General features: G+C 32.0%; 1 protein-coding gene and 1 non-coding gene across 2 annotated transcripts; one reads left to right on the top strand and one right to left on the bottom strand.

Moving 5' to 3' along the window:
- Positions 1–8,898: 8,898 nt before the first annotated feature.
- On the bottom strand, positions 8,899–11,083 carry LOC105781817 (14-3-3-like protein GF14 iota). The gene is made up of 6 exons (XM_012606338.2): positions 10,652–11,083; positions 10,335–10,422; positions 9,797–9,906; positions 9,576–9,724; positions 9,256–9,317; positions 8,899–9,044 (listed from the first exon to the last, which is right to left on the bottom strand). The coding sequence occupies exons 1-6, from the start codon at positions 10,954–10,956 to the stop codon at positions 9,036–9,038; spliced, it is 723 nt and encodes a 240-aa protein (XP_012461792.2). The 5' UTR covers positions 10,957–11,083; the 3' UTR covers positions 8,899–9,035.
- A 2,444-nt stretch (positions 11,084–13,527) lies between these two features.
- On the top strand, positions 13,528–13,600 carry TRNAA-UGC (transfer RNA alanine (anticodon UGC)). The gene has a single exon. It is a non-coding gene; the product is annotated as a tRNA-Ala (tRNA).
- Positions 13,601–21,350: the final 7,750 nt, after the last annotated feature.

Here is a 21,350-nt window from a genome sequence, read left to right as displayed (position 1 = left end):
TAATAATAATAATAATAATAATAATAATAATAATAATAATAATAATAACTGATGAAACAAGTTATTCTTCAAATAACATTCCAACTATATATACATTTGAATTAAGAATATATATACTTATCATATATATTAATTTTTTTCCAAAATATATGATATTTTGCTAATTTTATTGTAAGTTTTAAAATTCATCTATGAGATAGAAATAATTTGCATGCTAATGGTCTAAAATTGTTGCAAATTTTTATTTAGGATTAATATTTGATGCACCGTGGGTAGATTTGTTCATGGGCCGGACCAGGCCCAAGCGAAAATTAAGGCCTGTTTGCTAGGGTCCGACCTGAAAAATAGGCCTAAAATTTTATCCAAACCCAGTCCAGATAAAAATGCTAAAACACGGGCCCGACTCGGCCCACTCATATTAATTTTTTTATATTATACTATTTGTTTACATAACTCTTAAATATATATAATACATCAAAAATACTAAAAACATTAAAACAACTATTTCCAAACAAATTGAAAATAACTTTTAAAAAATATGTATACTTAAATAATACTAAGATAGATGCAACTTAACAAGAAAATGTCTCTAAAATAATAACAAAAGTAATAATAAAACAAGTGTTATACAATATCCAAACAATAACAACAAAATAGTAGCAATATAATAATGAAATTATAACAAAATAGGGAGAAAACAACAAGAAAATATCATAAAAATAACAAAAAAAAACATATTTTTCTTGGCATTTAGTGAATTCGAGCCGGGCTCGGGCCAAAATGTCTTACCCGAAACCTGGCCTTTTTTTAAAACGGGCCTTAATTTTTTGCCCAAGCCCATTTTTCGAGCCTATATTTTTGCCCAAACCCTTCCACTTTTCGGGCGAGCCTTTGGGTCGAGCTAGGTGACTCGGCCCATGAGCAAGTCTAACCGTGGGTGTATAGATTTCATGCACCATTAGTTAATAATAAGATGACAAATCATCACTAGTGTAAAATAAAAAATATTGAAGGACTTGAAAATAAATACTACTAACTTTATTTAAACATAATTAAATATTAATTATGATTATTTTATTTCTCTCTCGAGTTTCATGAACCAATTTTTCAAGTTTAGATTTCAGGCTTAGGGTTTTGAGTTTCAAATTTGATATTTTTATATTTATTTATGTTTAATAATTATAAATTAATATTTATTTTAAAAAATAAAGTTATTTATATTTATTTTTAAATCTTTCAATATTTATTTTTGTTTTATACCAATGACAATGGTTATCTTATTATGTGAATGAGACTTATGCACCAACAGTGCAACTAGGAGTCTTAACGTTGATATTTGGTGTGGTTGGTGTGGGGAACCCGAAACCATTGATCATGTACTGCTCCATTGTTTTAAGGATAAATTACACCAATAGTCACTCAACTTTGACCTCAATGACAAAACAACTACTTAACTTTCAATTTAGTCACTCAACTTTCAAAGAATAACAAATCGGTCATTAACATTACCAAAAAGTGACAAATCAGTCACTCATTAACATTTTCCATTACAGGCTTAACGGGACGGGTGACTGGCCATGTTGGGCATTTTCCCATCATCCCTCTCACACGCCACCATTAAATAGCAAAAACAAAAAGAGAAAAATGGGGATTTTCACCATTTTTCTTCATCCCTCTCAACTCCCTCACCACAACCCTCAACAGTAGCAACCTTCACAAGCCCACTATCATTTAATCACCATACCATCATCACTCACTGTCACTCCTTTGCCAAGACACCACCACCATAACCATCAAATCTCAACCCCTAAACATTCTAGACCCGTGAAATCCCAACCAAAAACAAAAATACTAAATAGCAAGCATCCAAAATCAAACTAGCAAAAAAAGAACAAGAATCCCAAATTGGCCTACATTAAAAGAGAAAAGTAAAAAAATAAAAAATAAAAAAGGGAGAGAATCAAAAGAGAAGAAACCCACACCCATTTCGGGTTTTATGAGTTGAAGAACTCAAGCCACCAGTTCAATGATCCGAGTGGTCAAGAGTCATGGTTGGAAAGAAAAGAGTCATGGCCGAAATATGATGGTGATCCGCAATGGATGACAAAGATCCATTGAAGCCTTGTTCAAAGCTTTGAGGTCTTAATCTCGATATTTTGAAAGCTTATTGGGAAATCTGAATTGAGATTTGAGAAGAGGAAAAGATGAGCCATTTGGTGATGACGGTTGGTCGGAGAAGGCCATGAACAGCGGCGACTAGAGTTAAGAAAAAAGAAAGAAAAACAGGAGAAGAGAAGGAAAAAAAAGGGGACAGAGATTCAATGGAGTTGCTTGGGGCACAAAGATTCAAAGGGACAGCAGCGAACTGGGTGGTGGCTCCACCTTGGAGGAACAAAACAGTTGTAACTAGGGTATCTCCATTTCTTTTTCTTCTTCGGTCAGTACTACTACTATTTCGAGCTTCATCGAGGACTGTTTGGAAGCGAAGTACGACCCTAGTTGTTCGCATATTTATGGTTTTAATGGTTCAAACAAAATTGGTTTCTTTGGTATGAGTGGGATGTTACGGTTAGTCAGCTTCTTGTAAAATTGGGTTGATTCTCAAGCTGTTCTTCAACAGCAGCCTAACCAACCATCTCATCTTCCAGTAGCTGCTACCACTTGGTCGGCTCCGACACGTAGCTGTTATAAATGCAATATTGGTGTAGTGGTTTTTCAGGCGGAAAGGGGCTTCTAGTTTTGCTATTGTATTGTGGGATGATGATGGTGGTGTTATAGAGGCACTCTCAGGTCAAAGGGCTGGTGTTTTCGAAGCTCATGTAGCCGAGGCATATGATGGATAAAATTTTTACAGCTGAATAGGTCGTATAGTATTAAATTGCGGTTGTGAATGTTGCGGACATTATGTAATGCAAATAGTTGTTGCGGACGTGATTTTTTTCAAAAATCACAATGTTTCAAAAATATTATATTTATACATTTTACAATCATATTTATTATTCTAATATTAATGATACTCTTTTATGAGTTTTATTTAATTTATAAAATAAAAATATAATTTTATAAATAAAAATTCATTGAAAACAAATATGAACCATACAAACATTACCACACTAAATCATGAATAATAACAACCATAATTTTAATAAATAACATATAAATTATCTCATATTTTGACATGAAAAGTTAATTTTACATCAACTTAAAAAGGAAAAATATAAACATACAAATATAAAAACTCTATTTTTTATATAATTCACCACCATATTGAATGATATGAAGGATCTAAATCATCTCTATTTTCATCACTCCCTTAGTTTCGATCACCTCCCGTTCCATGTGAAAAAGACATCACATTGTATGCAAAATGTGGAGGGATAGAACCATGTGATGCATCATTGGTAAGAAACATGTGATGAGGTAAATGATAACCAAAAGATCCATAGCTTGAATTATGTCCAAAGTAAGGTGGATAAAATGCATTTGGTTGGTAGTAATGAGAACTCTAAGATGATGATTCACTAATTTCATTCTTATTTGTAGCTAAACCACGTGATGATGAGCTTGTAAATGAATCATGAAAGTGCTCTCTCATCCTCCCATGAGTTCTATCATCTCTACCTCTTCTATGTTGTGAACTAATAGATGCATTTGTTTCATACAAACCTGGAGCAGTAGCATAAGGATATCTAGTCATACCTTGGCCTCCATAAAATGTGTCAGAATACATGTCCTCATGTTCTGTTTAGCATGCATCTTCATTATTTCTACCAAGATCACCACCATCACCACCACTTGATGTCGATAGTTGAACACTTTCCTCATTAGATTGAGCAGGTGAAATGTCATCCATATCATCGCATTCAGTTTCTTCATCGACATTTTCTTCATCAGGTTCATTAAGTAGCTTTTCAGGCAACCATGAAAAATTGGGTTCACTATCAAGCATAGAATCCTCTCTTTCTTCAATCCATGCATTTAATGGATCCTCCTCTTCAAAAACATTATCGAGATTGATTGGATTAAATCCCATTTCTAACTCTTTTACACTTTTTCTTTTCATGTGCCTTAGCTTCAATTTCATATTATAATAGACATAAACTAATTTTGAAGCTTTTTATGCCTGAACCTGTTTCTCTTGTTTTTGTGGATCAAACTAAATATACTCCAATTGCGCTCACAATTTGAAGATGAGTTGTTGGACTCAAAACTCTAACAGCAATGCATTGAAGTTGAGGCGCACAACCTACATAATTAATCCACCATTCAGCTACATAAAAAACATAAATAATAAGATGCAATTCATAAAGTATCTATAAATATATATTTATTATCTACAAAACTATAAAGGTAAAATTCTTTTTTAGTAGGAGTAGTCCTCAGAATTACAGCTTGAGCTAATGGTGTTCCAAAAGAATCCACTTTATCTCGATATAGCAACAACTAAAAATAAATAAATCAATTAGTACAATATAAGAATTTTTAGGTTCATTTACAAATTTAGGTATATAAATATATACATGATTCATTGCCAAAACTTGATTACTCATGTTAGGCTCTAGCTTTTGTATAACATTTTAACTCCATTCATGGTTTCACAAAGCACATGGTTTGTGGAATTGCCTCCATACAGAAATTGTGGATTTAAGAAATATCCTGTATAATAAATAATATAGTAAATATTTAAATAAAACACTTTACAAATTAAAATATTTAAAAGTTTTACAACGTACCAGCAGAATGCAAATCATTATGAAGTTGATTACTCTATCTCTTATCAATGATATCCCAATATTTTTGGTAATAGCGACAATCTCTTTGAATTGCCAACTTTGCTTAATCCATAGCTTCATAAATAAAACCCGTAGTTGGTTTTTCATCGCCATCACACATTTTTAACACTTTAACCAACAGTTCTTGGATCTTTAAGACATCAACAACCTTTTTCTAGAACTTACTTGAGTTAATGACTTCCATCATTTCTAGTCCAGTTGGTTTACTTGCATATGTGGCCTTTTCCATGCTAAAGAAGTCACCATTTCCTTTAGTGCTTGTTTGCTTCTAACAATGCTCTCCAAAGCAATAAAATTGGTAGCAAATCTAGTGATCTTAAGTCATAAGAGTTCTGCACCCTTGGTATATTTTTCATATAATCAATTTGCCAATTATGATTGTATATGAAAGAAGTTATCATTTTTGCCTCATCTAAGACCTTTTTCACACTTTTTCTATTACCAAATTCTTCCAAAATAAGATCCAAGCATTGAGCAAAACATGTAGACCAATACAAGTGCCTTTTCTTTTGCATCAACATATGACCGCTGACTTTCATAGCTGCTTCATTGTCTATAACAACCTAAACAACAAATTCTTCACCGGGTTCATAGACCATTTTGTCCATTAAACCAAAATAATACTCAGCAGTATGGGAGGTAACACTGCTAGCATCAATGGATTTTTTAAAAATAGTACCTCTTGTGCTATAAATCAAGAAATTGATTATATGTTGATTAGTTGTCCCTTTCCACCCATCACACATAATGGTCACCCCTCTTTCTTCCCATATAGGCCTAAAGTTATTTACTCATTCTTGTATATACTCATCTTCCAAATACACTCTTGTCACCTCATAAGCTGAAGGACCCCTAACCAATTTTCTAACTTTCGCTGCAACTTGAAGTACAGGTTGGAGAAATGGTGACTCTGCAAGAATTGCAGGTAAAGCTTCATGCAATATCAACTTGGACATTGCTTTCCCTAGCTTACCTTTTGCATTTTTAAGAAAGCTCGAATTAAGTTTTGATTGCTTCGAACTTTTTGATCTTTCAAGAACAGGATCCATGTTTGCTAATCTAGCTCTAGGAGAGTCCAAATTAGTTCATTGACGTTCCCTTCCACTTCTTTCAGAATTACGAACACTAAATGATTGTCTAATTCCTTAAGTTCCAGAATTACTACCTCCTCCAATTTCAAAAACTGAATCTTGATTGATTCTTACTCTTCGACGTTGCCTTTCTTCCATTTCAACTTGAGATCTCATACTCTCACGTCTTGTGATAGTTAACTCTTTGTCATCATCATCACCACTATCACCATAGTCTACACGGTCTCCTAATCTTATTATTTCCTCTAATTCTTCTTTCCTCCTTTGCTTCGCAACTTTTTCACTATGATATTCTTGAAGCTGTTGTGGAATGGTTTTTCTAACTTTTGCCAAGACATGTGGACAAGGTACTACATTCCTTTTTTTTTTTTTTTTGCAGCCAAATGCTCTTTCAACCGTGTTATTCCTCTTGACATTATTACGATTACCTTCAACAGGTTCTCCCCACCTCCAACCATAATCATCACTAGGAGCAGCATCTTATTTATTTCTTGAACGTGGCATTTTTTCTTATATCTGCATGAAAATTATTATTAATCATTACTTGAGTTCAAACCAACTAGTAAAAGATTAATAAAAATAAAACAAAATTATAGGACTTAAAACTAACAATAAAAATATTCACCAAAATGAAACAAAATGATAAGGCTTAAAACTAAAAATGAAACAAAATAATAAGACTTAAAACTCTAATAGTAGAAACACTGCTATTAAGACTTAAAACTAAAAATGGAAAAATTATAAGACCTATAATGAATAATACAAAAGATTCACAAAATATAAAACTTATAATTAACAGTACAAAATATTTACAAAAATTCAGATAAAATTCAATATAAATATAACTAATTATTAATTAAATATGTAAAAATAATAATTACATAGCAACTCTAAATTCAACTAGTAAGACAAATATATTATTTAAACTAAGTAATAAACAAAATAATAATTACATAACTTGTATTTCTTGCTTTACAAATGAGTTGAGATGATGTAGATTCCTCACTATTAACTCAAGAACACAACTCTTGAAATAGAAAACAGAAGAAATAGCTCTTGAAATGTTGAGAGAATTTGAAATTCAATACTCCTGCTCTTTCAGCCAAAAATGTTTTTCAGTAGTAATGTAAAATAAGAATTTGGACCTTTTACAAGTTTTGCTTTAAAGCTTTCAGCTGAATTTTAGGGGGAAAGAATATATATACGTACACTAGTTCCTATTCTTACACAAAGCATGTGATAGTGTCACTTCATTCCATTTCAGATAACTTTATTTTGTAATAATTCAAAAGAAAACTCAATACCCACATTCTCAGTTTCTGCCAAAATCTGGTATACTACCAAAAGTTCAAAACTAAAAAAAAAAAAAATTGTGTAGCTTATATGAAACATGATCTAGATTTGTCTACGTTTATGAGTTTTATTTAATTTTCAAGAATATGAAACCTAATCATTTTAATTGCTTTATTGTAGAACTTAGTTTTCAAGTCTCTCACAATGTCTACAAGTTTCATGCTTGCTACTATCATACTGCTAATGATTCTTTGTTTTCATTTTGATTCTTTTATTCTTTTGACCCACAGACATATCTTTGGCCATTGATTATCTTGGTAGTTGCCTACTATAGTTATCCCGTTATAGCCTAAACATTGAAAAACTCCAACATTAGTTTATAGAAGCTTTAAATTTGATTATTAGATGTAATAAAGTTTGCAATTAAGCAAACAAAGCTCTAAACGACCTGCTGCGGTGCTGATGCGCCGTTGTGCTACTTTTTAATAACTATTGTGGCATTATATAACGGATTTTAATAGCAACAATTGTGACGCAATTTCTTTGATGTGTTGCGCTGATATTGCGTCGCGATAGCTTCCATTTCCGTTACGTTGCCACCGCAATTTAATACTATGGAAAAGGGTTGTTCTGGAGCTGGAGAGCATGGTGGTGTACAATGCGTTGATCAGCCCCATGGTTCCGTTCTGAGTTTGGGTCGGTTATAAACGATTGTATCGCTTTGAAAAGTGAGCTTGATATTGAGTGAATGAAGTGGGAATAAGGGCAGGTAGCTTTTTTATATGCATCTCTTGAGCAAATATCCCTGCTTCTTTCATTTCTGTTTTATCTTTTAATATATCTCCTTATATTGATGGAGATAGAGTTGTCTATATTGGGTAAACCCTGTTAGCTTTGCCTTTAATTTCTCCCATTTCCCTTTTCATTCTCCATTTATAACATCTCATATTTCCAAAAAAAAAAAAAAATCATTAATGAAGACAATTTAATAAATAAGGTTTTAGATAATCAAAATTTTATTTTAATAATTTTACATTTCATGAATCAAAATATCGTCCTTTAATAAATTATATATATTTTAAAAGTTAAACTTAAGAAATCCTAAAATGTAGGACATGAATAATTAAATTGATAGATCTAATAATATCTTTTCATTGCAGCTTGCTAATTTTATATGTTTTAATATAAATGCCAAATTTTAATATTTAAAGGTTTTTCTAAAAGTAATTTATGTTCATAGTGGCATTAAATTTGAAATTTAGCTCAATAAAATTATTAACTAAAGAGTATATGTTTTATAACATTTATTTTCTCTATTCACCAAACTTAATTACCCAATTAATATTATCTCTCAGGATACATAATCATTAAACCCTTCTTACCACTAAATAAAACCATTCTCACATCTAATAAACCATTTTCAACTTTCCAATTTTGGGTAATCTCAAAATCAGCAGGCTGCTATCTTTTCATAAAGTCACATTCAATTCATCAACCTATAAGTACTTGAAAATAGAAGCTTATAATATGACACCAAATATAGTCAAAAAAAGGAAAGGGAAACCAATACAATATAAAGCAAACAAAAACAAAAAACAAAAATATCCATAATTTCAACAAGTAATTCATATTAGAGAATATTAAATTAAAACAAAAATAAAAATTCAAGTGATCGATTTCATCATCTGGTTTTTTTTTGTACTGCAAATGATCGTTTAGCATTGTAAAAGGGCTAAACTGGTTGATCCAATCCTCTTGTAAGAACAGTTATAAGAAGCCAATTTAGACACAGAGTACTAGAAAATTTTAAACATTGAATCCCCCCCCCCCCCAAATTCTGGCTCCCAGATTTTCTTTATCAATGTTTCTGCAAAACCCAATTTAGTGAGGAATGTAAGCAATAATAATGGTCAAATAATGGTTTTGATCCTTACACTATGCTCAAATTTGGGATTTTAAGTGGAATAGTTAAAATGAGATTATTAAAGTAAAATGACCGTGTTTAGAGGGATGAAAACCATAATATGATGAAATCATAATAAAAAGAAGAAATGGTGGCAAGTGATAAGCCCTTATACCTCGGCTTTTGCCTCAGATTTGGCCACAGATTTAGTATCATCACCTTTTACGGTGTCTTCACCTGCATCAAAATTCATAGTCCTTAGATGTCTCAAGACAATGCTTCCCAAACATACCAATGTAACCAAAAGGCTTCATGTTTGAATAGGACAGCATGGAAAAGATCAAATACTATGTCCTATGTCACTGCTATTTCAATAATGTTTACTCCAACTTGTGTGTGAGTTTCATATACAGGTATATTCAAGTTTGAAGGATCCTAAATGAAGTTGATGTGGGAGTACAAGGAAGCTATTTTCAGTTGAAAACAAGACAATACCTCCATCTTCAGGCAAATCAGAGGTCCAGAGGGTGAGGTTGTCTCTCAGAAGCTGCATAATTAGGGTGCTATCTTTGTATGATTCCTCACTCAAAGTGTCCAACTCCGAAATGGCTTCATCAAATGCTTGCTTAGCCAAATGACATGCCCTGCACGTTCCCAATTTATAACCAAATATATCACCGATACTATATATAGACAGACAGAGACTTAATATATACCTCTCAGGTGAATTCATTATCTCATAATAAAACACAGAGAAGTTAAGGGCAAGGCCCAGACGAATTGGATGGGTTGAAGGAAGATCAGTGTTTGCAGCAGCAGAAGCAGCCTTTTTAGTAAAAATAAATCAAAAAAAAAAAAAAACAGCTCAGTCTGCAGAAATGAAGAACATTATAATCAAGGTCAAATTGTTGTTCAACCCTTTTACTATGCTCAAACTTGAGATTTAATCCTTATATTTTATTTTAACATAATCTAGTTCGGGTTAAAATATTAGTTTACCCTTTTTTTCTTAAAAACACATTTCCAATTCATCATGGTTATGCTTAAATGAGTGTTATTAACAAATATCTACTTTAGTATTTTAACTGAAATCATTAAATGATTCAGTAAAGAGATGAATTTATACCAAATTAAAATAAAAGGATTGAATCTCAAATTGGAGTAAATAGAGGGATTAAAACCAAAATTTAACCAATAAACAAATTATGGATATTTTTATATGATAAGAGGGTAAACAACTAAACATTAAGTTACCTCATAACCTTTCAAAGACTGCTCAGCAGCTTCTTTCCTCTCCTGATCTGTCTTGAACTCAGCAACATACCGGTAGTAATCACCTTTCCTGAATCCCATTGCTTTAATATATATAAAAACTGTATTGAACTTTTTATCCAAGAAGTTTAGATTCACAAATAACTATAATCAGAATCAAATTATTAGTATATATATGAACTTAGACAAGACTTTGAGACTTATACCTTAGAGTAAAAGTGTATGGAATATGCAGTATCAATGGCAATGAGGAAGCGGAGTGAAAGATTTAAAATGAAAAGTGAAAAAGGAAAACATACATCTTGTAGTAAAAAACAGTGGCTTCACCAGAGGAAGATGAAGGGATGAGATGCTTATCAATGATACTCAAAATGTCAGTGCAAATGTTGGAAAGCTCTTCTTCTACTTTTCGACGGTACCCTTTGATCAGCTTCACGTTCTCTTCGTTCCCTTTGGATTCCTCCTTTTGTTCAATGGAAGACATGATCCGCCATGAGGCTCTTCGTGCCCCGATCACGTTTTTGTATCCCACCGACAGTAGGTTCCTTTCTTCCACCGTCAGCTCGCAATCAAGTTTCGCCACTTTTTTCATACTCTCCACCATTTCTATCTCACATCCAAAAACCAAAAGCACGAGATAAAAGAAAAAAAATATCAAACTTGCTGGTCCAATCTTAAATACAACTTAAATTAAGGGATGACTATGGAGGAGGGCAATAGTAGAGATTGCTTTATCCATCTCTATGCTCTTGTTTGTATGGATGTTGAAAATGAGCATGTGTCAGAGTCATGGCCCGCACATAACTGCCGAGAGTGTGCAACTGAAGAGGGATGCTTGAGACAAGCCACCTAGTAGGCCCGCATGGTGTGGGAGGAGGCCTTATGGAACCTGCGAAGGGTCTAGAGGCGTCCTGAGTTGTCTGTTTAAATAAGCCACACAGGGCCTTAAACTGCTTAGAACAAGATTTTTAGACTAGAAATGCTCCTAACGGTCCATGTGGATGATTGGGGTTGCTTATAAATAGGGGCTAGCCATCCCGCCATTCGTAGCATAAAATAGAGGCAAGTATTCTTTTCTTTTTAGAAAACATGAACTAGATTAAAACACTGTGTGGAGATCCATTAGCCTCAACAATAACAATAGGAATAATTGACTCAGGCTTATTATAAACACAAATAAAAGCATTTAAATGAGAGAGGTTTAAGTAGCATTCAAATGAAATTTACTTCCTACATTCTTCTGAGAAGAAAGGGATTGTTGTAACCTCTTTTCAAAAATGTTTACATTTTATTTTATGTTATGTTTTAAGGCTTTATTATTTGTAATGTTTACTTAAACATACAACTTAAGTTTTGTATTTACCAGCCGAACTAAAGTTTACACATACTATACTATAGATGCCATTATATTCACTACTCTTTGCTTTTCACTAATAATTTTTAATTTAATATTATAATAATTTATCCATAATCTATTAGATTTTTTTATCATAAAATGATCTAGCATCAAACTTGATTTAACTAAAATAAAATATTAAAGTGAAAAATCCTTGAAAATGATTTAAATAAAATTTATTTAAATCTAAAATGATTCAAAATTTAAACTCTAAATAAATGAAAATTAACTCAAACTTGTAAATAATTTTAAAATTTTAAAATAACACTTTCTCAGCACACTGCAATGTAAAATTCTACCAAATTTATAGAAATGTTTAAATTTTGCCATCTCTATTTGAAAACTCATCGTTATTATTAGTAATAAAATTTCCGTTACCTTCATAACGTTCGGCTTGTTCAGCAAGTTTAGCTAAATAAATATGAGTTTCTCTCTCCTTTTCTGAAGAAGACATTGTTGAGATAGAAATTCAAAAAAGAAAGTGTACTTCAAAAGAAAAGAAAAAAAAAAAAGGGAATGAGAGAAAGGAAAGAAGAAGATGATTTCTTATAGAAGAAAGCTAATGGAGGAGCAAAGTTTAGGGAGAGGTTTTCAAAGGGAGACCGCGCCATCCGTTAGTTATTATAGACTTATTCAATTCTTTCTTAAAAATTGTATATTTCTCTCTTATATATTTTTTGTTTTATTATTAATTACTGTAAATTTAATTAAGATGTTATTGCTTAATATTTATTTTTAAATGATTATTTACTTTTTAAAAAAAATTATTAACAAAATTTTTAATAATAAGAATTTTATATGATATTATTAATGGAAATTTGATATTGAAATGAGAGATAACTAAATTAAAGAAGAAACTGATTTGAAGAATTAATTATAAAAATTTGAATTTTAATTATATTAAAATTATTATTTTAATATTTTATTTAAATAAATTAGATATATTATGTAAAATATGTGATAAATTTAAAACAAAATATTATTAAAAATTAAAATACGGAGACATGAAAACGAAATAAATTTACTTAATTGTGTAATCATTGAATTAATCCTTAAAAGTAAATAATTTAAATAATACAAATTTGTCTAAATTAACTTGTTTAAATATATTTTCATGAAAAAGTTTAAATAGATTATTTAAAATTAAAGAAAAATTCAAGAGAAATATTGAATACGGATTCTAAATCAACTTTCATGCAAACTAATATTTAAATACATATATTATAATTAAAATTAAATATAAGTTTTTGAACATTAATCTCAATAAGTTCTTATTTTTTGATATAATGTCTAGAACTACTCATAGTTCCTCCTTAACCCTTAAATAGGAGAATAATACGCTTTAGCGCACTCGAATCCATGTTCTCCTACACTGATAATAATACCGATGTCAATAGAGCTAAGACTCAATCAACAAATATAAACTTACTCTTTTTTTTTTATCTAGTTGGTGGAACATGAATCCTAAATATAATAGTGAATCAACATGTATTATTGTCTAAACTTTTAAATGTATAATCTATAGCTATGTATTAAATTTTAGACACAATTTTTTTTATAAATTGAATCACATTAACAAATTTATAAACATAAAATAAATTGATGCAAAAATATTAAATATTACTTGGAAATTAAATATAATACAACATGAATATATATATATATATATTATAATTTCTTCCCTCTCTTTCTTTCCAATCCACCCAATTGACGTCCCTGCCTAAAATGTAATCCAAGTATTTAAAATATTATAGGGAAACTAAAATTATGAAAGCAAATGGGGTTGTAGCTCAAATGGTAGAGCGCTCGCTTTGCATGCGAGAGGTACAGGGTTCGATCCCCTGCAACTCCAATGAGTTGAAAACCATTTTATATCGACACTGAAAATTCGAAGTGTTTTCCTTCCCCAACCATGTTTTAGATTTTTTTTTTTATGGGTAAAACACCCCAGTTGGTCACTCAGCTTTTAGATTATTTTCATTTTAGTCATCTAAAAACTTCTTATAATTTCGTCACCCAAATTTTTTTCCCTTCCACTAATAAAATTGAAGCGCCAATCACTTTGACACATTCAACAATCATGTTTAGACTTTTTTTCTTATCATGGGTAAATCAGTCACTCAACTTTTAGGTTGTTTTTATTTTAGTCATCTAAAATTTTTAGGATACTTTCATTCTAGTCAGCCAAGTGTTCAGTTCTTAACGATGGTTATTTGTACACACCAAATCATATTAATTCGATCGATTTTTTTAACTTAACCTATAATCATATACAATAATTGAATCGACCGATTTATATGATATATAATTTATGTAAGTGAATTGAATTAACACTAATTAATTCGGTCGATTAAGTCAATTCACCAATTTATTTAAAATATATTGTAAAATATATATTTAAAACAATGAAAATATAAATTATTGAATTAACTTAACTGATTTATATATTATAAAATAGAAATATATTTAAAATAATTAAGAAAATATTAAATATTAAGTTAATTAAAACAGTCCTAAATTGAAATCGACTTATTGTTATCTCTCAAGCGAAGAACTAGAATTTCCAAAACCACTTTGGCTCTTCTTCTTATCTTATGTCAATTGGTTCCCTTCCCATTTTCTTTTGCTTCATGAAGCTTGCACTTACAACCAAGGTGAAGTTTGACATATTATATTATAGATCAAGATAGATTATAAAATTTTTCATTTAACTAAGGAATTAAAGTGATTTAATTGTTTCTTGAGAGAGGCTGAGAATGTGTTGAGTATTTTTGTGAGTCTCTCCCTCAAGGAGGCTAATTTTCCTATTTATATGATATAATTTCTATATATGACGTTTTAAGTAGGCCCTTATGCATGCCAACATGTACCCTATTCTAAGGTTAACACGTGTCCCTTGAGTGTGGGTTCGCTTGCACGATGATGCGAACCCACCACGTGCGAACTCATGTAAGTGAACTATGCAAGCGATTACTACTAAAATAAAGAGGATTGGGTCAGTCCAAATCGGGTAAGCGGGTAACGGGTCGGTAATGACGAACATCATAACAGTATGTAATTTTTCTTAAACCAGCAGGGAGTCAAGTGTTTTGCATGCCACAGGCTACGCCCTCCCTACGACATGTGACTTTTCATTAACTTCATGAAGATGTAGTGAATGTAGATTTATCGTAGAGTTATCTGAGTTTTGTTTTGTTTTGTTTTGAGTGTTCAATTCTGGCTGTCATTCTTGGTTTTGTAGTAGAGACGATTTGGTCGATTTTTGCCTTATGCTTCATTCAATGAGATTTAAGAATAGAAATAAAGGTAGTTGATTGCGATATAGTGTATGAACACCATCTAGAGAAAATAAGCACAAAATATATAGAATTAATAAGCAGAAAAAACAAAAGCAAGCGACTTCTACTGCAAATGTGACAGGTCAATTGTAATATTTATATGTGTTATAACAAAATACACGAAGTATTTTGAGGACTGAACCTAAGGGGTTGTCAAAATTAATAAATATTGTTATCAAATTAATTATTTCAAAGCAAATACTAATCTAATTTAGACACAAATTAGTAGTGCAACCAGAAATAGAATCAAGATAAAAATAATCCTAGACATTCTATTAGAAATTAAAGACTTCCTATTTCTTGTTTAAACAATGCCAACTCATTAACTTAAGATAAATCAATTTATCAAGTATCGATTAAGCTAATCTACTATCTGAATCAAGTTGTTTACTACTCTTGATTAGGAGTACCATGTCGGTTTCATCGCTCAGCACAACTTTACAAAATCCTTATCCAACAACTTTCCATCTTGAGTCTACTCGAATCGAAAAATTTTAAAATCGAAATAGAAAAAAAAAAACTCCACATAAAAAAATAAAATCAAGATCTAACTACTAAAAAAATGGAAAAGAAAGTTCTACTTTTATCTATTCCTACGAAAGAAAAATATCATCTACTGTCTACTCTCTAATCTATTAATCCCTCTAAAATGAGTATCAAAATTGGTTTATATCCAAAAGAATTACAAGACTAAAATGTCATTAATATCATTATAATATTCAGGGCTTAAAATTGAAGAATGATCACAAAATGTCCTTAAAATGCAGGTCAGTGTCCATTGTAACCGTCGCGATGTCAGCTATTCTTCATCACGACATGAGGTTGCAATGTCACAGGGTCAAGTGTTTCGACGCCGCGGCGAGATGCCTGTGTCAGCTCCTCATGCATCTATCTTCAATGTCGCAACTTCCATGACTTGTGGTCGTGACCGCAACCACACAAACTTATTTAGATATAAAAAATCTATCAAAAACATAAAATAACATAAAATTTACTTTAAAACACACTTATACTAGTTAAGCACCTAAAAACATAAATTAACACTAATATGACTCGATTTTACTTAAAACATGTAGAAATGTGTGGAAAGAAATAACAAATAAACATACCAAAATGACGATAGAGTAGTAGTGTAACACTTTCATCACAAACATCTTTTGTTGTTTGTTGGCCCATATGCCACTCTCATGAAAGAGCCTCCAAAGCTACTTGATGTTGTCGATTTCATTTTGTTTGAGCTTACTGATGTACTCAATTGATATCCTATGTTATTTTCAATTAATTTGTTTAATCTCTTGAAAAGAAATCAATTGTTGATTCGATCAATCCATTTAATCTTTGGGGGGGGGGGGGGAAATCAATACATACAGAGGGAGATACTAATGGCTGAAGCCTATAATAAGGCTTGGCATCAAGACAAGATGTTCTTTTCTGGATGATAAGTGACTTTTGAGTACCAATAGAACGCGACCTGGAGGCTCTTCAGACCATGTCTTCTTGTTTTTTTGCTTTACTCTCGTCTTCCTTGTGAGACTCCATAATCTCCTTTTATATTGATTTCATCTATGAATAATTTTTTTTACCACCAAAAAAAAAAATGCATTTACCAAGACTAAGGTTTTTAAGTTTAGAGGATAACTTCTACATTATGAGTAAAACTTCAATTATGACTCACATTTTAAATTAATTTTTGAGGTTATATAAATTAGGTCATTTTATTATTAAAATTGTTAATTTCATCGTTAAGTGACACATCAAATCTTATTTAACATAATTTGAAATTAAAGATGAAAACAAGGTTAAAGGCAAAAGAGGTTTTACAAGGCTTCAACTCGTTCCCTCGTTAGGTTTTAGTTTACTTTTGCTTTTTTACATTTTAAGTTTTTACTTTATGCCACAAAGTTTTCCTTTTGATTTGGTTTTTTTTTTTAACTTTTCTTCTTTTCTAAGGATTTATTTTTCTTTAGTTTTTAATTTTTAAATTAAAATTTAATGTATCACCGATAACAAGATAAATCTGTATTTTTGGCTAATTATCAAATAAAATGCTGTTCAATTTGGATTTTTCTTATCAGGAATGAAGTTGGTGTGCTGAATTCAAAGTCTTACAAAAAAAAGGGCTAAATTGGAACAAAAAGCAAAGAGGAGGGCTTAATTGAAAGATTGAAGATTCAAAGATGATTGGATAAAGATTGAAGGATGTTTTATATTGTTACAATTCTGTAATTAGTTTAAATTCTAGTTTAAATTTAATTTTTAAATTTTGAATTATTTAGTGATAATATTTATAATTATTTAGTGATAATATTTAGGAAAAATATAGTTAAATTTTAGCACTAAAAGTGTGTATAAATATCTAGTGGTTACAACCAATTGCACACATTTTGCCTTTTGTATTTAATAAATTCTTTTTTTTTCTCCCTTCCTACGTCACCCCTATTCTGTTCTTTCAATTTTTTTTCTTTTAACTTTCAACTTTTTGGTTTAATTGGCTTCCAAAGCCCTTTCCCTTTCCATCTTTCACAATTCCACAAAACCACTTTCAAAGCATGATTTTTTTCATGATTAACTAAATCCTTTTTAGCCTTAGTCCGATTATCACTTCGACAAAATAATCGTGAGATATAAACCCACACTAAAGACTTTGCAATTCGGTATTCGCTATCTCTTCGGTATATGGGATAGTACAAATTCGTCCCTCAAAATTGATTCGATTTCAATTCAAAAAGCGCACGTTGGGTTGGAATCTTTTGGCGCACAGTTGGGAAGTTTAGTCGGAGGTGCTATATTCAAAATCTTGCGAACAAATTGGCGTGTTCAATTGGAAAAAGTTAGTTGGATTCCGTCAAGGGAGATAGTGATCGGATTTAAACGACCCACATGGTTGAGGCCGTTAATTCGAGTTGGGCTTTTCAGATCGCAAAGTTGTCAAAGTCTTAAATTACAGGTACGTGCTACGTGGTTGGAAATTTGACAAGGGTCGATTTGCAGGTGATACCGGGATTGACTACGAGAGGAAGAGTTGGCAATTTGAGGGATCCTCGATTGCTATAACCAGCTTATCGATTAGAAGGGAAAATCTATTACAAGGATCGATTCAAGATTGGAGTACATCGAGGCTAAGACTAAGCTTAAAAAATATTTTATTTATCCATTTATTTTAGTTTCTTAAATTTATTTTTGTATTTTTGAATATATTTTTATTTTATTTATTTTTCATATTTCCTTATTTTATTATCTTAATCAACTTAAAACCTCCATTTTTTTTTAAAAATTTTGACATTACTACACACAAGTTGTGGGAAAGAATGTGGCCGCGACAACGAATTTGGTTACAAGAAAAGACGAAATTAGATAACCAGTCCCTGTGGATTCGATCCTACTACTCTATATTTCAAATATTTATTGTTATATTTGTTTTAGGAATTTATATTTGGTGGTTTCGACGCCCATCAAATTTTGGCGCCGTTGCCGGGGAATTGATAAAAATTTCTAATTTTTGTTTATTTTCTTTATGACTAGGTCAGAATCGAGGACTCTAGCATTTGAACCAGAGATAGAAAAGTTGGCTCTAACACTTCGAAGAGAAGCTATTCGGCGTGGTAAACAACCACAACTTGATTTTGAAGAAGGATTTTACACCGAGATATCTACTCATCCGAAGATTCAAATGAAATGGAAGATCAAACTATACGCCAACTTGCAGTTACACCAGATGAACAACAACCACTATGCATAACTTATCTGGCGGGCAAAACACCGTTCGAGTTAAAGTTAAGATTAATACATTTATTGCCTACTTTTCATGGTTTGAAAAACGAGAACCCTCATACTCATCTAAAAGAGTTCCACGTGGTTTGTCTAAGCATGAAACCAGAAGGAGTAACTGATGATCAAATAAAACTACGCGCTTTTCCTTTTTCATTAGCTGACTCTGCTAGAGAATAGTTGTTTTATTTACCTCCGGGATCTGTTAATACTTGGACTGATATGTCTCGATTGTTTCTTGGCAGGTTTTTCCCAATAGCTCGAGAGCCAAATTAAGGAGGAGTATAGTCGGAATACAACAAAAGAAAACAGAGTCACTTTATGAATATTGAGAGCTATATAAGAAGTTGTGCACAAGTTGCCCATAACATGGCCTATCTGAACAGTCACTCTTATAGTATTTCTACGAAGGGTTACTCCCAATGGAAATGAAAATGATTGATGCTGCTAGTGGAGGGGCTCTTGTGAACATGACTCCCCAAACAGCTAGGGAATTAATTTCGACTATGGCTATGAATTCTCAACAGTATCGACCACCTATGGAACCTACGAGAAGGGTTCATGAGCTAAGTACTCCTTCCATAGTAAATAAGTTTGATGAACTTACTAATATGGTTAAAAATATGCTTGCAGGACAGACGAACCCAGCTCGATTGTGCAAGATTTGTGCTAAGCCTAATCATCCTACCGATTCGTGCCCGATTTTACTTGAAAACACAACTGTGAAGTAGATGTCGTTGGGAACTTCCCAGGGCTTCCTTAAAGACATATTCGCACACGTACAATGCAGGGTAGAGGGACCACCCAATCTAAGCTATGGATCGAACCATCGATACAATCAACCATATCAACAAAAACCACATCCACCTCAACAGTATCAACCTCTAAAGTCATCTGTAGAAACTATAGTAAAAAGGTTACCCGTTAGCACCGAAAAGTTCCAACAAAAGACTGAAGCGCATCTCCAAGAAATGGATCAACAAATAAGTAAGTTAGCTATTATGGTTAGTCATTTAGAGAATTAAGGAAAATTATCATCTCAAACTGAGCTGAATCCACGTCCAAATGCAAGTGTTGTGACCGTAAAGGATTGGAAAGATTCAAAACTAGTGACTGGCACGAGTCATGACCACGATGTTAAACAAGAAACTAAACCAGCAGCCCCCACTGAGCCGATGCCTCATAAACCATTTGTCATACCTCTCCCATACCCTGGAAGGTTTGCCCATGTTAAAAAGGAACGAGAGGAAAAAGAAATCCTTGAGACATTTCAAAAGGTAGAAATTAATATTCCTTTACTTGATGTAATTAAACAGGTTCCACACTATACAAAATTTTTTAAAGAACTGTGTACCGGCAAAAAGGAACTCCAAGGAAACGAATGGGTGAATGTAAGAGAAAATGTTTCTGCAGTGCTACAAAGGAAAATATAGCCTAAGCGTAAGGACCAATGTATGTTTTCTATATCCTGCAAAATAGGTAATATTGGCATAAAGAAAGTCATGTGTGATTTAGGAGCATCTATTAATGTAATACCTTTATCTATTTTTAAATTGTTAAATAGGGTTCCTTTAAAAGAAACAAGGGTGATTATTCAATTGACAGACAGGTCATGCATATATCCAGAAGGGGTGTTGGAAGATGTTCTCGTAAAGGTATATAAATTAATTTTTCCTATAGACTTTTACATCATTGATATAGAAGACGACCACCTGAAAAATGCTTTCGATATTCTACTCGAGAGGCCATTCCTAAGTACCACACGTACAAAAATTGATGTTCGTAGTGGAACCCTCACTATGGAATTCGACGGTGAGGTGGAAAATTTTAATGTTTATGAGGCGATGGGCCAGCCTAACAGAATGTCGAATATTTCTAGCGTTGATATTATTGAACCACTAACAAAATTTCATTTTGAGTATCATGAAGGGGATGGATTACAAACTGTACTTTCCAAGAGTTTAGACCTCAATATGATGGATAAATTGGAAGAGATAATGATATTCAGAGAAGCGATTTGAGAAACCATTGTTCTATTGGAGACTCCTCAATTCCTTAGAAGCCAAGGTAAGTACTTTGAACTTTCACTTTCTAAAACTAAAATTTTGCCTTCTATTTTGCAAGCCCCTAAGATAGATCTTAAATCATTGCCGGAACACTTGAAGTATGTCTATTTAGGTAATGGAAACACTTTACCAGTAAACTTTCGGGGTTAGAAGAGGAGAATTCAATTCGACTCTTGAGAGACTACAAAGGGGATATCGGATGGACGATTGCCGACATAAAATGGTTAAATCCCTTAACTTGTATACATTGAATACCGATAGAAGAAAATGCATGCCCAAAAAGAGAAGCTCAAAGACGCCTTAATTCACCAATGATGGAGGTTGTCAAAAAGGAAGTTCAAAAGCTATTAGATGCCGGGATGATCTATCCAATTTCCGATAGTAATTGGGTCAGCCCAATTCATGTGGTCCCCAAGAAAACCGGTATGAC

This window comes from Gossypium raimondii, chromosome 13 (genome assembly GCF_025698545.1).
Source record: "Gossypium raimondii isolate GPD5lz chromosome 13, ASM2569854v1, whole genome shotgun sequence".
NCBI classification, from domain to species: domain Eukaryota; kingdom Viridiplantae; phylum Streptophyta; class Magnoliopsida; order Malvales; family Malvaceae; genus Gossypium; species Gossypium raimondii.
The sequence above is the reverse complement of the archived record's forward strand: the minus strand, read 5'-3'. Positions and strand labels throughout refer to the sequence as shown.

What these genes read in the sequence shown, in the direction of transcription:
- LOC105781817 (XM_012606338.2), bottom strand. Translation starts at nt 10,956, where the DNA reads ATGGTGGAGAGTATGAAAAAAGTGGCGAAACTTGATTGCGAGCTGACG. An exon ending in AGTCTTTGAAAGGTTATGAG is followed by an intron (nt 9,907 to 10,334) that starts GTAACTTAATGT and finishes TTTACTAAAAAG; the next exon opens with GCTGCTTCTGCTGCTGCAAA. An exon ending in ATAATGAATTCACCTGAGAG is followed by an intron (nt 9,725 to 9,796) that starts GTATATATTAAG and finishes GGGAACGTGCAG; the next exon opens with GGCATGTCATTTGGCTAAGC.